The sequence below is a fragment of the Schistocerca nitens genome, chromosome 2 (genome assembly GCF_023898315.1).
Source record: "Schistocerca nitens isolate TAMUIC-IGC-003100 chromosome 2, iqSchNite1.1, whole genome shotgun sequence".
Lineage (NCBI taxonomy): Eukaryota > Metazoa > Arthropoda > Insecta > Orthoptera > Acrididae > Schistocerca > Schistocerca nitens.
In genome coordinates, this window is record NC_064615.1 from 826,124,934 (window position 1) to 826,137,982 (window position 13,049).

General features: G+C 42.0%; 1 protein-coding gene across 1 annotated transcript in view; it reads left to right on the plus strand.

Annotated features, from left to right (window-relative positions):
• The window catches only part of LOC126237091 (disks large homolog 5-like), a 212,172-nt gene that overhangs the window by 73,520 nt on the left and 125,603 nt on the right, over nt 1-13,049 (plus strand). Inside the window, exons 10-12 of the mRNA XM_049946894.1 lie at nt 7,796-8,012; nt 9,350-9,485; nt 9,985-10,115. Of these exons, the coding sequence (XP_049802851.1) occupies nt 7,796-8,012; nt 9,350-9,485; nt 9,985-10,115 (484 nt within the window). The remainder of the gene's footprint in view (nt 1-7,795; nt 8,013-9,349; nt 9,486-9,984; nt 10,116-13,049) is intronic.

Sequence of the window (13,049 nt, forward strand, 5' to 3'; positions counted from 1 at the left end):
TCATGAAATGGAAAAACCAGGATGCAATAATGACAGTATTATGAAAAGGATAGATTGCTACTCATCATAGAGGAGGTAATGAGTTGCGGACAGGCACAACAAAAAGACTGCTATACATTTGAGCTTTCGGCCAAAAGGCCTTCTTCTAAAGTAAAAGACATTCACACACATTCTTGCAAGTGTAGTTCACACACACAACTACTGTCTCTGGCTACTAGGACCGGACTTCGTGCAAGTGTGCCTGATGAGAGAAGGTGCACCTGACGGGAGAGGCAGTCTGTGGGTGGTGGGGGGTAAGGAGGTGCCTAGGAATGGGAGAGTTAAGGATAGTATGGTATGGGTGAGGGAGGGCGCATTGTTGCTTGTGGGAGCATGCAGAGATGTGATGGGGACAGGGTAGGGCTGCTAGGTGCAGTCTGGAGGCTTGAAGGGGGGGGGGGGGGAGGAGCAGAAAAGGGGAGAAGTGGAGGAAAGGAAAAACTGGTGGGTGCACCAGTGGAATGGAAGGCTTTAAGTGCTAGAGTGGTAGCAGGGAAAGGGCTAGGTGAGAGGAGGACAGGGACTAACAAAGGTAGTGGCCAGGGGGTTACAGGAATGGTGGATATATTGCAGTTCACATCTGTGCAGTTCAGAAAAGCTGGTGTTTGTAGGAAAGATCCATATGGTGCAGGCTGTGAAGCAGGCATTGAAGTGAAGCATGTTGCATTGGGTAGCATTTTTAGCTACTAGGTGGTCCAGCTGTCTCTTGGCCACAGTTTGTTGGTGGCCATTTATGTGAACAGGCAACTTGTTGGTTGTCGTGTGCATGTAAAAATCAGCACAGTGATTGCTGCTTAGTTTGTAGATTACATGACTGCTTTCGTAGGCAGCCCTGCCTTTGATGGAATAGATGATGCCTCTTACTGGCATTGAGTAGGCGATGTTGGGAAGATTTATGATCTAGCTTTGTTGCAGGGATATGAACCATGAAGCAAGGGGTTGAAAGCAGGAATGAAGTAGGTATGGTCAAGGACGTTGCATGGGTTTTAGGGATGGTGGAATAGCACCAAGGATAGGATGGTTAGGATAGTGGGTAGGAATACCCTCAAACAGAATGAGGTTCTGAGCTTGAACATAGGTAACTTGAACAGAATGGCTTCTGCCCTGGCAACCATAATGAAAATATTGGTCATGTGAAATCTAGCTCACACTTTTCTCACATGCCATCTTGAATTCCATAGATCAAGGCAATCCTGTAGATACAGCAGTCTTCGCCGTAGGAAAACCATTTGACTCAGTAACACATCAACATGTCATTAATGAAAATACAATCATAATGGTTATCAAATGAAATTCATGACTGGATGGAGGATTTTGTGATAGGGAGTATGTTACACATTATCCTCGATGGAGAGTCATTGATGGATGTAGAAGTAATTTCAGTTATGCCCCAGAGAGGTATACTGGAAAACTTGCTGTTCATTTTGTATATTGTCTAAGTGGTAGACAATATTAATAGTACCTCATACTTTTTGCAGATGATGTAGTTGTCTGTAATGAAGTACAATCAGGAAAAATATACAACTATTCAGGCCGATCTTGATATTATTTCAGAGTGGGTAAAGATTGGCAACTTGCTGTAAATTTTCAGAAATTTTGCACGTCACATAACGCAAAATCTTCTGTCACGTGATTGCAGTATCATTGAGAGTGGAGTTGTAGCATGGAGAACTTTTAAACTGATTATCAGAGAAAGGATTAGCTCTGCCCAAATACTCAACAACAGGCTGCTAAAGGATTCAGTCCTTGCTCTGCTTTTCTTCAATATTTATATTTCTGACATGTGAACACAGAATCCAGGAAGTTTGGTTACACCAATAACTGGGCTATAGCTGCACTACAGGAATTATTTGAGGCCACTGAAGATACCTTGAGCTCTGACTAAAATTGCTAAGTGACTTCTTTCACAAATGGAACCCAACTACAGAACTATCGTGCTTCAATGTTTGTAACTTCTCAGCAAGAACAGAGCTTAATGTCAGCTTTCAAGGGAAATATCTCAACCATAACAACTACCCTAAATATCTAGGAGTTACAATGGAAGGGCATTCTCTTACAGGGAGCACTTGACAAGGACCACTGGCAAAATGAGGACAGTGACTAACACCATCCATTAACTGTGTGGCACCTTTTGGGGCTGCAATGCAAATGTGATTCATACATCAACAATTGAGCTCGTATATTCAGTGGCAGAATACTAACCACTTTGCCATCTGACTACACCACAGTGGTGTCGTGGGCAAAACAGCGATCTACGACTGGTGACAACACAGTGGGGTCATGTGCATAGTATCTTTCTGTGGCCGGCGACACTACAGTGGTGTCGTGAGCATAGTATTGCGCAGTGGCTGGCGACAACACTTTAGTATCTTTTGCATTCTATTGGTGTTTTGTTGAGGTAACAATAAGTTACACACGTCAACAAGTTTTTTGTTTTTATACATACTTGTGCCCTTTCATCATGACAGATAAATGAGATGATTCGATTATTTATGATGAATGCACGAGCAAAACTTGGACTTGGAGATTGCCACTACATTGCATACGTCTCATCATGATCCGGTTGACAGACTTTCCGGTCACGTAAAGCAACACCAATTAATAGGCCTACGTATTTCCAAAACCAATAAACAAAAATGAAGAAACTGCCATGTATGTTACAGAAAAAGAAAATAACAATAAACTTAATGTGCAAGTCTTGTGGAGTTGCGCTATATCTTTGAGACTGATTTGCTGCATATCATATGAAAGAGAAATATTAAGTACCAAAGACAATGGAAATAAACAAATATATGAAACAAATAATTTTTGTATTTATTTACATATGTATATCATCGAAATTTCATGAAAGTAGGGGAACAGGGTTGATAATTAATGATGAGATTAGTAAAACGTAACAATTTATAATCTCCCGATAATGTCAAGAATGGCCGCCAACAAGCCAAGTAATCTGAATTAGTGCTGCCGGCACCAAGCGAATAAATTTGTATGTGATGTGTGGACGGCAAAGTGTTAATAGCTTGCAATGAAAAAGAATGTTGTGAAACTATATGACAGTATGCCTACTAACAACGGCACAATAAAATCCACCCCTACTGCATGGCTTCCATCCTTGAGCCATATACAAAAAATGGAGATACAGCATAAAAAATTCTCTCTATGGAGTGTACAGGATTAACAATGACCCTCAGCTAACTACACTCCTGGAAATTGAAATAAGAACACCGTGAATTCATTGTCCCAGGAAGGGGAAACTTTATTGACACATTCCTGGGGTCAGATACATCGCATGATCACACTGACAGAACCACAGGCACATAGACACAGGCAACAGAGCATGCACAATGTCGGCACTAGTACAGTGTATATCCACCTTTTGCAGCAATGCAGGCTGCTATTCTCCCATGGAGACGATCGTAGAGATGCTGGATGTAGTCCTGTGGAACGGCTTGCCATGCCATTTCCACCTGGCGCCTCAGTTGGACCAGCGTTCGTGCTGGACGTGCAGACCGCGTGAGACGACGCTTCATCCAGTCCCAAACATGCTCAATGGGGGACAGATCCGGAGATCTTGCTGGCCAGGGTAGTTGACGTACACCTTCTAGAGCACGTTGGGTGGCACCGGGATACATGCGGACGTACATTGTCCTGTTGGAACAGCAAGTTCCCTTGCCGGTCTAGGAATGGTAGAACGATGGGTTCGATGACGGTTTGGATGTACCGTGCACTATTCAGTGTCCCCTCGACGATCACCAGTGGTGTACGGCCAGAGTAGGAGATCGCTCCCCACACCATGATGCCAGGTGTTGGCCCTGTGTGCCTCGGTCGTATGCAGTCCTGATTGTGGCGCTCACCTGCACGGCGCCAAACACGCATACGACCATCATTGGCACCAAGGCAGAAGCGACTCTCATCGCTGAAGACGACACGTCTCCATTCGTCCCTCCATTCACGCCTGTCGCGACACCACTGGAGGCGGGCTGCACGATGTTGGGGCGTGAGTGGAAGACGGCCTAACGGTGTGCGGGACCGTAGCCCAGCTTCATGGAGACGGTTGCGAATGGTCCTCGCCGATACCCCAGGAGCAACAGTATCCCTAATTTGCTGGGAAGTGGCGGTGCGGTCCCCTACGGCACTGCGTAGGATCCTACGGTCTTGGCGTGCATCCGTGCGTCGCTGCGGTCCGGTCCCAGGTCGACGGGCACGTGCACCTTCCGCCGACCACTGGCGACAACATCGATGTACTGTGGAGACCTCACGCCCCACGTGTTGAGCAATTCGGCGGTACGTCCACCCGGCCTCCCGCATGCCCACTATACGCCCTCGCTCAAAGTCCGTCAACTGCACATACGGTTCACGTCCACGCCGTCGCGGCATGCTACCAGTGTTAAAGACTGCGATGGAGCTCCGTATGCCACGGCAAACTGGCTGACACTGACGGCGGCGGTGCACAAATGCTGCGCAGCTAGCGCCATTCGACGGCCAACACCGCGGTTCCTGGTGTGTCCGCTGTGCCGTGCGTGTGATCATTGCTTGTACAGCCCTCTCGCAGTGTCTGGAGCAAGTATGGTGGGTCTGACACACCGGTGTCAATGTGTTCTTTTTTCCATTTCCAGGAGTGTATATATATATAATGATGTCGCTGACCTTGTTCAGAGAAGGTTATATAGAGAAGACCAGCACTAACCACTGCTAAAGGACTGATAAACTAAAACTTTATCATTCACAATACCTGGAAACAATATTAGCATGAGCACTATCTGTCACAATGTCAAAGTTTCATGACCACAGAGAAGCTTTCTGGTTTAAACCAATCACACAAAGTGTGGAGAACGTTAAACCAAATACACACGTACTGTAACTGAAGTGCAAATGCTCACCATTGATGGGGAAGATACCATGTGACTGCTGAGATGAAAAGTAAACAACCCAGCAACTAATAGAAGAATGTGGATTAATACTACAAGGGAACCTTCACTGATTTCCTTGCAGCATCAGATGAGGCAACTGAGTGTATATAATGCTTGTACATTAATTTGTAACTGAGTATGGTACATTAATTTTTTGTACATATATTTGTGTGTGTGTGTGTGTGTGTGTGTGTGTGTGTGTGTGTGTGTGTGTAAAATCATGGTGTATGCCATTCAGTAAATAAATACTTAAGAATAAATAAATAAATAAATTTCAGTGAGCCACAATTTGAGTCAGTCAACTCATGCAAAAACCTGGTTCTAACAATTTGTTGGGATATGAAATATAGTGATCACATACGCTGAACCATATGTATACTGCAGTTCATCTGTAGGATACTGGGAAAAGACAATGAGTCTAAAAAGGAAATTATTTACAAAACACTTGTGCAGTCCATCCTAGAATATTGCTTAGGTCTGTGGGACCCTTAACTAACAGGCGATATTGAAAATATGCAAGGAAAGGCAGCGTGAATGGTTAAAAGTTTGTTCGACTCACAGGAGAGAATCATCTAACAAGGTAATGTCAAGCAGCTTGAGTACTTTGGAAGGGAAGTTTGCTACTGGTTTCTGTATGCGTGCTCCGGTAAGGTATGTAATGTAATACTTTGAAACTAGTTTCACTGGTTACAGATAAACTGAGAAAAGGTGCCTGGAAGGAGGGGGGGGGGGGAGAAGTGCTGTTAAATCTCGTCATCTCACATTGTTAACAAAAAGAGTAAGACACTCATCAGCTTTTATTCTACTTTTGAGTTTCATTGTACTTTACCAAGTGTAATTTTAATGTTTGTGATACGCCCCTGCTGTGAACCAATTCCACCAATTCCCACCCAGACTGTTCTGATGTGAAATCATACAGGTTAACATTGGGTCTGAAACACTGCAATTTTGCATTTTTTTATACACTTAAAACATTGACACTATGCCTTGTTAAGTTCCAGTAACCATTGCAGTGGCTAAGTAATAATTTAGAAAAGAGAGAGAGATAGGATCTGCTGACAATTTTTGATGGACATAAGAAGAAATTAGTAGGTCGTTAGATTCTGTACGATTCAGAGAACAGTTAGTAGAGAACATATATTACCTGAGGACGATAACAGAATAAGGAAATTATACTGCCTCATTGACTACCTGTGCACCATAAGATAATTTATGGAACTTTTGTATTCTTGTTTCCTTTATTTTGAAAAGAATTAAAATAACTACACTGTTGTCCACAATTAAAGCAACAAACTGCTATTTCTCCACCCTGTGTCTAAGTTGTGATATAACCATACGAACAGTCAAGAGATGTTGTTAAGATCATGTTCTGCATGGAAGGTGGCAGTCTGATCAATGAACAACCACAACCATGACATCAGGGCACCTATCAAGTGGGATAGTGTTTGCAGGATAGTCTCAAATCCACAATTACTGTGTACACAGCCACAGACAGTGCAGTATGGCACAAAGAAGATGCCTGCAGCCACTCTGCTGTGGAGGGCCATAGGAAGAATGGAAGCAGGAGACTTTGCAGACTGATGTGGTTAGATGGCTTAATGGGAATCGTTCTTTTGTTTCTCGGATGAGGCAACAGTTTATAGAGGCAGAAACTGTATCGCGAAGACCAGGGCAGGGCTGACTATATGTGGCATCAGAAGGAGTAGACCGTTATTTGGCTGCAAGGACACGACAGTACCGCCTTAGTCCTGCACTGCAACTGGCATCAGACCTCGCAGCATCTCCTGGACATGTTGTATCGAGGCAAATGTGTGTACAGAAGGCGTCAACAGAGTGGCCTTTACTGTTGAAGACCTGATGTCTGTTTGCATCTTTTCACAAAAGGAAACATTTATAGAGTGGAGCTGTCAACATGCCACCTGGACAGTTGAGCGGCGGCCCATCTTTTCACATGAGTCCCGATTTGGCCTGGAGAGTGATCCTCAATTGGATTCGCATCTGGAGGGCATATGGAACACGATTTCAGGATCTGAACATTGCTGAAAGAGACCAGTATCGAGAAAGGTCCCTAATGGTGTTAACAGGTATTTTGTTGACCACTCGAACACCTCTTCATGAAATTGTATGGGTGAATCAGCAAGATTTAACTGCTGTCAGGTTCTGTGAGGAGATCTTGGGACCTCATGAGCAGTTGTTGTGAGGTGCTGTGGGCTCAGACTTTGTATTTATGGACGATAATGTGTGACCACATAGAGCATGAGTGGTTGAGGTTCTTTTGGAAACAGAAGATATTGAACCCATGGCATGGCCTGCTCACTGTCCCGATTTGAATGCCATAGAGCATGTCTGGGATGCACTAGGGAGATGGGTTGCATCACGTCAGCATGCACCAATCACTCTCCAAGACCTGTGAGCATCTCTGCAGGAAGGATGGGTGTTATTGCCCCAACATGAGATTGATGACATCATTCACAACATGCCCCAACATTGTCAGGCCTGCATTGGTGCCAGAGATGGTCACACCCCATACTGAGCACATTAAGTAGTTGTCAGAAATTGTGTCAAATCCATTAAGTTGGAAAAAAAGGAAGAACATTTTTGTCTACCGTTATGCATGTTGCAGTTGATTATGCTCTGTATTCTTTACATTGTTTCTACTTTACTATCACCTGTTTATACTGTTTGTGGCAAAGTAATTGCAAACTTGCAAAATTTCCAGTTGTTGCTTTAATTTTTGACACCAGAATATATAATTTACAATTCTCCCCATTTTGGCATTAGTTGCGAGAAGCTGACTAGCAGTAAGCTTTTTTGGTGAATATTGACATTTTATTTAATTTGTGCAGAGGCTACTCAAGAGGCTGAAGTGTCAAAACGGCGTCGGGACTGGGCCTTCAGTGAAAGGGATAAGATAGTATTGGAAAGAGAGAGCATAAGGACACTCTGTGACCGACTGAGAAAGGAGAGGGATAGAGCAGTCTCTGATCTGGCAGAGGCATTGAGGGACTCTGACGACATTAAAAAGCAGAGGAATGAGGCTTCCAAGGAGTTGAAAGACTTGAAGTAAGTATTTTATGAAATATGTGCTATGTAGGAACTCATGAATGCCCTCCATTTCTTCACACTGCCAGTAAGCAAACTTTGGAATTACAGTTTATGAAGAGTAAATCCAGGCTACATGTTGTCTTCCTGTAACATTTAGATATTTAGTGATACATATTTTTATTTTACTATTACATAGTAAGTTTTACTCAATTTACATAGATTTGAATGTATGTTATTATGGATCTTATTTGTATAGATTAATAAGTAATGTTGTTATAATTTTTCCATGCAACAACAAACAAGAGACTGGAGAGGAACATCATGTCTTTGGTTTACAGGCAAAATAATGAGTTAGTATTAATGCACAGACATTTGAGCATGGACTGCATTATTCAATACAGCTGCTTGATAGGCACTTGTTTGACATATCTAGGAGATTTATTGCAGTTTTAAATACTTATCAGTGAATTATATGCAGTAAAGTTTAAATTAAACTGATGAAGATAAATGCTTAACATTTGATTTATCTTGGGTTGTCTCTGTTCAGCACGTGATAAATGCAGGCAGTCATAACAGCTTTTACCATTAAGGATAAATAGCTTTGCATGTTACTCAGAATAATTAACCCCCTTTCTCCCTCTCCCTCTCCCTCTCCCTCTCCCTCTCCCTCCCTCTTCTTCCCTCCCCCTTTCTTTTTTTAAAAAGAAAAGTAAGCCCATGCCTATGGAACCCTAAAATATACCAGTACATGTCATTCAACCTTATTGCTAACTTTTTATTTACAGTAAGCTCCAAGGAGCTCCTGAGAGTAGTAATCAGTCTGTGTTTGAAACCTGTCGTAAGCTCTTTTTTACCTTCATCTTTTATATAGAGTTTGTGTCAGGCTGTATACAAAATTACTACAAAGTGTACCAGAGACCTCTGGCTTTAAGTCAGCATCACAACACTGTTACATGAAGTAGCATATCTTCCCTCAAAAACTTTCTCCTTCTCCTTTGTCCTCTTTTCTTCTTAGCAATATTTTATGGCCATCGTTGTTCATTTATTATCATGGTCCATTCTTCCCAATTATTGTTAAAAAAAAATCTCCTGTGATATTCAGTGGCTGCCATGTCCTGTTGAGCTTTGTTTTGCACATAATTAAACTGTGCACCTGTTAGGTATTTGCTTGTACTACTTCATAAAGATTGTTATGATTCTATTTTATGCCTTTTGCCTTTCTTCACATTATGCATTTTTTATTTGAAGATGACATATTTTTTATTCTTTCCAATGCATGTATGTCTTCTTATTCTTCTTTTCTTAAAAAAAGTTAATACGTCTACCCACTAAATAAAATGCTTTGAAATTTATAGAGAGAAAATGGAAGCAGAACAGGAGAAGGAAACAAGAATGCAACAGTTCCATGCAATGGGCCATAATCATAGTCATGATTCTGCAATTGATGCTGACATGCAAGAGTGGGAAACTGAGATATTGGACATTGATCTGGTAAGAAAATTTTATTTTCTTCAGTGTGTTATGCATATTTGAAGAAAATGGTATTTATTTTGGTTTTAAGATGAGCTTCTGTAGTTAGGTCAGAGAGGGTATAGCATATGCCATATTCCATGCTTCCTGATCATCAACATGGTGGACAGGTTGCTGTGCAATATGCACTGTAAGACAGATTTAGATGTTAAAATGTCTTTGACTTTAAATGTTTTAAGCTCATCTCAAACACTTTTGCACTTTTCAAAACTCATGAGTGACATTCTTTGGCAGATTTGGCTATGAAGCCCATCACTATTCCATGTGTAGCCAAGATCTTTTGCAAGATCAATGGCTTAAGAGACAGTAAATGATCAGCAGCAGTTTCTACCTAATTGTCCATTTAATTATAGTGTTAATAATATTTTTACATTTTAGCATAAGAATTCATTGTAGAGTCATTAAATAGTGTGGAAATTTTTCTTAGTTAATAAGTAACTACTGTTTTTGTCATATGCAGAGTGGTTTGGCCTCTGATGATGATCTTGGATTTGATCTCGTTGGTGGTAGAGATGATCCCCAGTACCCAAATGACAGTGGAATATATGTATCATCAATCACAAAAGGCTCAGTGGCAGATGGCAAGCTGAAGTAAGTGCAGCTACTACTTAATTCTTTTTAAATTGTTGTAGATTAAGAAGTGATGCACACAGATGGCAATTTTTTAAATATCTATGTAGTACAGGACTCCATGCAAATAAGTAATAACATATATTTTGTGCATAATGACAGTATTATGAAAAGTTGCTACCCGCCATACAGCGGAGATGGTGAGTTGTAGCTAGGCACAACGAATAGGCTGTCAAACAAAGCTTTTGGCCAAACAAGCCTTCATCAGAACAGGCAACATATACACATACACTCACGCAAACACAAAACATGCAAACATGGCCACCTTCTCTGGTTGCCAAGGCCAGACTGCCTTTTTTTGGGAAGAGCAAGGATTCATGGCGGAGGATAAAAATGCATAAAAAAACTTAAATAATCTAGAAATATGTTCAAAAAATTCTCAAAAATACATCAGAACACTTCGGAAAATTCACAAAATGATGATGTGGGTGAAGTATGGGGAAACAAGATGAAATCTGAGGGAGTAGGCCAATAGTGAAAGGTGAAAACCAACTGAAATTGATGTGAAAACACTACGAGATAAAACAAAAATAAATAAATAAAAAGATTTTAATGCGGGTTGCAGGTCTGCGGGTGACTAAGAGGGACGGGAGATGTGACTAGATTAGGTGAAGTTAGTATGTGCGAGCTGGAATAGAGAGGAGAATGAGTGGGGGTGGGGAGGGGTTAGTAGGGTGAGATAAAAGTTAGTGTGGCATAGGAAGGTACAGAAAATTACATGCAAAAATACACAAGAGTGGCGCAGGAAGAGTTGTCAATTTGAAGGTCTAGGATTAATGATATCGACAGGAGTAATGTGGGACATGAGATGCTGCACGAACATTCAGTGTGGTCCTGTAGCCGTTTGTTGAGTGTGGCTGAGACAGTTGATACAATGTGGCTCATAAGTAGAGCATGAAATACGATGTGGAAGGTGACAAATGAAAGACAGGAGAGAAGACAAAGAAGGGCAGACACCAAGTATAGTAATGCATTAGGAAATAGTAACAAAGGAAAACAGCACTGAGTTATGGGATGGAAGAAAACCATCAGGCAAAATCAAACAATGGAAAATCTGGAATGGAGTTGCTACTCACCAACAAAAAGACTGTGAAATAAAGCTTTTGGCAAAACAGGCCTTCATCACAACACACACACACACACACACACACACACACACACACACACGCACGCACGCATTCATTCTCTGCCTTCCAAGGCCAGACAGGCCTAACAAGCCTACATCGGAACACACACATGCATACAAATGCAGCTCACACACGTGACCACAGTCTTTGGCTGCCAAAGCCAGGCTGTGATTGTGTGTTTAGGTGTGGTGAGTAGCAATTTTCCTTTTCATAATATTGTTATTATTCCATCCTGGATTTGCCAGTGTTTTATTTTATATGTAAATTATACTGTGGTTCATGGTGTGGGTTCCTGTAGTCATGTCCTAGTCCATGAACCACGGGCAACGTATGAGTGGCCAAGTAAGTGGTCCCGACAGTCGTGATACCAGTTACTTTGGAATAAGGCTGGGCATCTTGGACATATTGTGAGTCGTGGTCACCTTTGTGCTCATACGGCAAAGACTACCAAATCCACCGGTTAGTCCCTCAGCCGTTAGGGGTAAAACCCAATGGGACTCGGGGCAAGTAAGGCTAGCAACCTGCTTCCCTGGTACTTTAAATATGATGCTGGCAACAATCAGAGCAAAATGTCTCGGACCTTTGGAGGTGACGGAGTCCCACCTCTAACTGACAAACCAGGGACTCCTAAGATACGACTTGGGAAACAAATGGTAATGAGATGGGGAGCTATTAATATCAATGGGGGCTACTCTGGGAAGAAGGTAGAGCTGGCAGAGGCTGCGAGTAAGATGGGGCTGGACGTTTTAGCTGTAAGTGACATTCGGGTAAGGGGTGAGAAAGAAGAGGAAGTGGGAGAATACAAGGTCTACCTGTCAGGAGTCAAAGCAGGAATAGCACAATGGGGTGTAGGGCTTTACATCAGGAAAGAAATGGAACCCAGCGTAGTTGCAATAAGATATGTAAACGAACGACTGATGTGGATAGATTTGACAGTGTCTAGCAAGAAAATTAGGATTGTGTCAGTATATTTGTATTGTGAAGGGACAGATCAAGATAAGATGGATAAGGAAATCAGGCACAAGTACATAACAGCGATCTCAGAAAGGTACCAGTTAGTTGAATGTAGTCAATTACAGTCATTGGAAAAGGAATGGACAAGGTTCAGGGACACAGTACTAGAAGTGGCTAAAGAATGTCTTGGAACAGTAGTGTGTAAAAGTAGGAGGAAGCAAACAGCTTGGTGGAATGACACAGTCAAGGCAGCCTGTAAAAGGAAACAGAAGGCGTATAAAAAATGGCTACATACTAGAACTCAGGTAGACAGAGAAAGTTATGTTGAAGAAAGAAACAAAGTCAAACAGATAATTGCAGCATCCAAGAAGAAATCTTGGGAAGACTTTGGAAACAGGTTGGAGACAGTGGGTCAAGCTGCTGGAAAACCATTCTGGAGTGTAATTAGCAGTCTTCGAAAGGGAGGTAAGAAGGAAATGACAAGTATTTTGGACAGGTCAGGAAAACTGCTAGTGAATCCTGTGGATGCCTTGGGCAGATGGAGGGAATATTTTGAAGAGTTGCTCAATGTAAGTGAAAATATGATCAGTAATGTTTCAGATTTCGAGGTAGAATAGGATAGGAATGATGATGGAAATAGGATCACATTTGAGGAAGTGGAGAAAATGGTCAATAGATTGCAGTGCAATAAAGCAGCTGGGGTGGATGAAATTAAGTCGGAACTCATCAAATACAGTGGAATGTCAGGTCTTAAATGGCTACACAGGATAATTGAAATGGCCTGGGAGTCGGGACAGGTTCCATCAGACTGGAC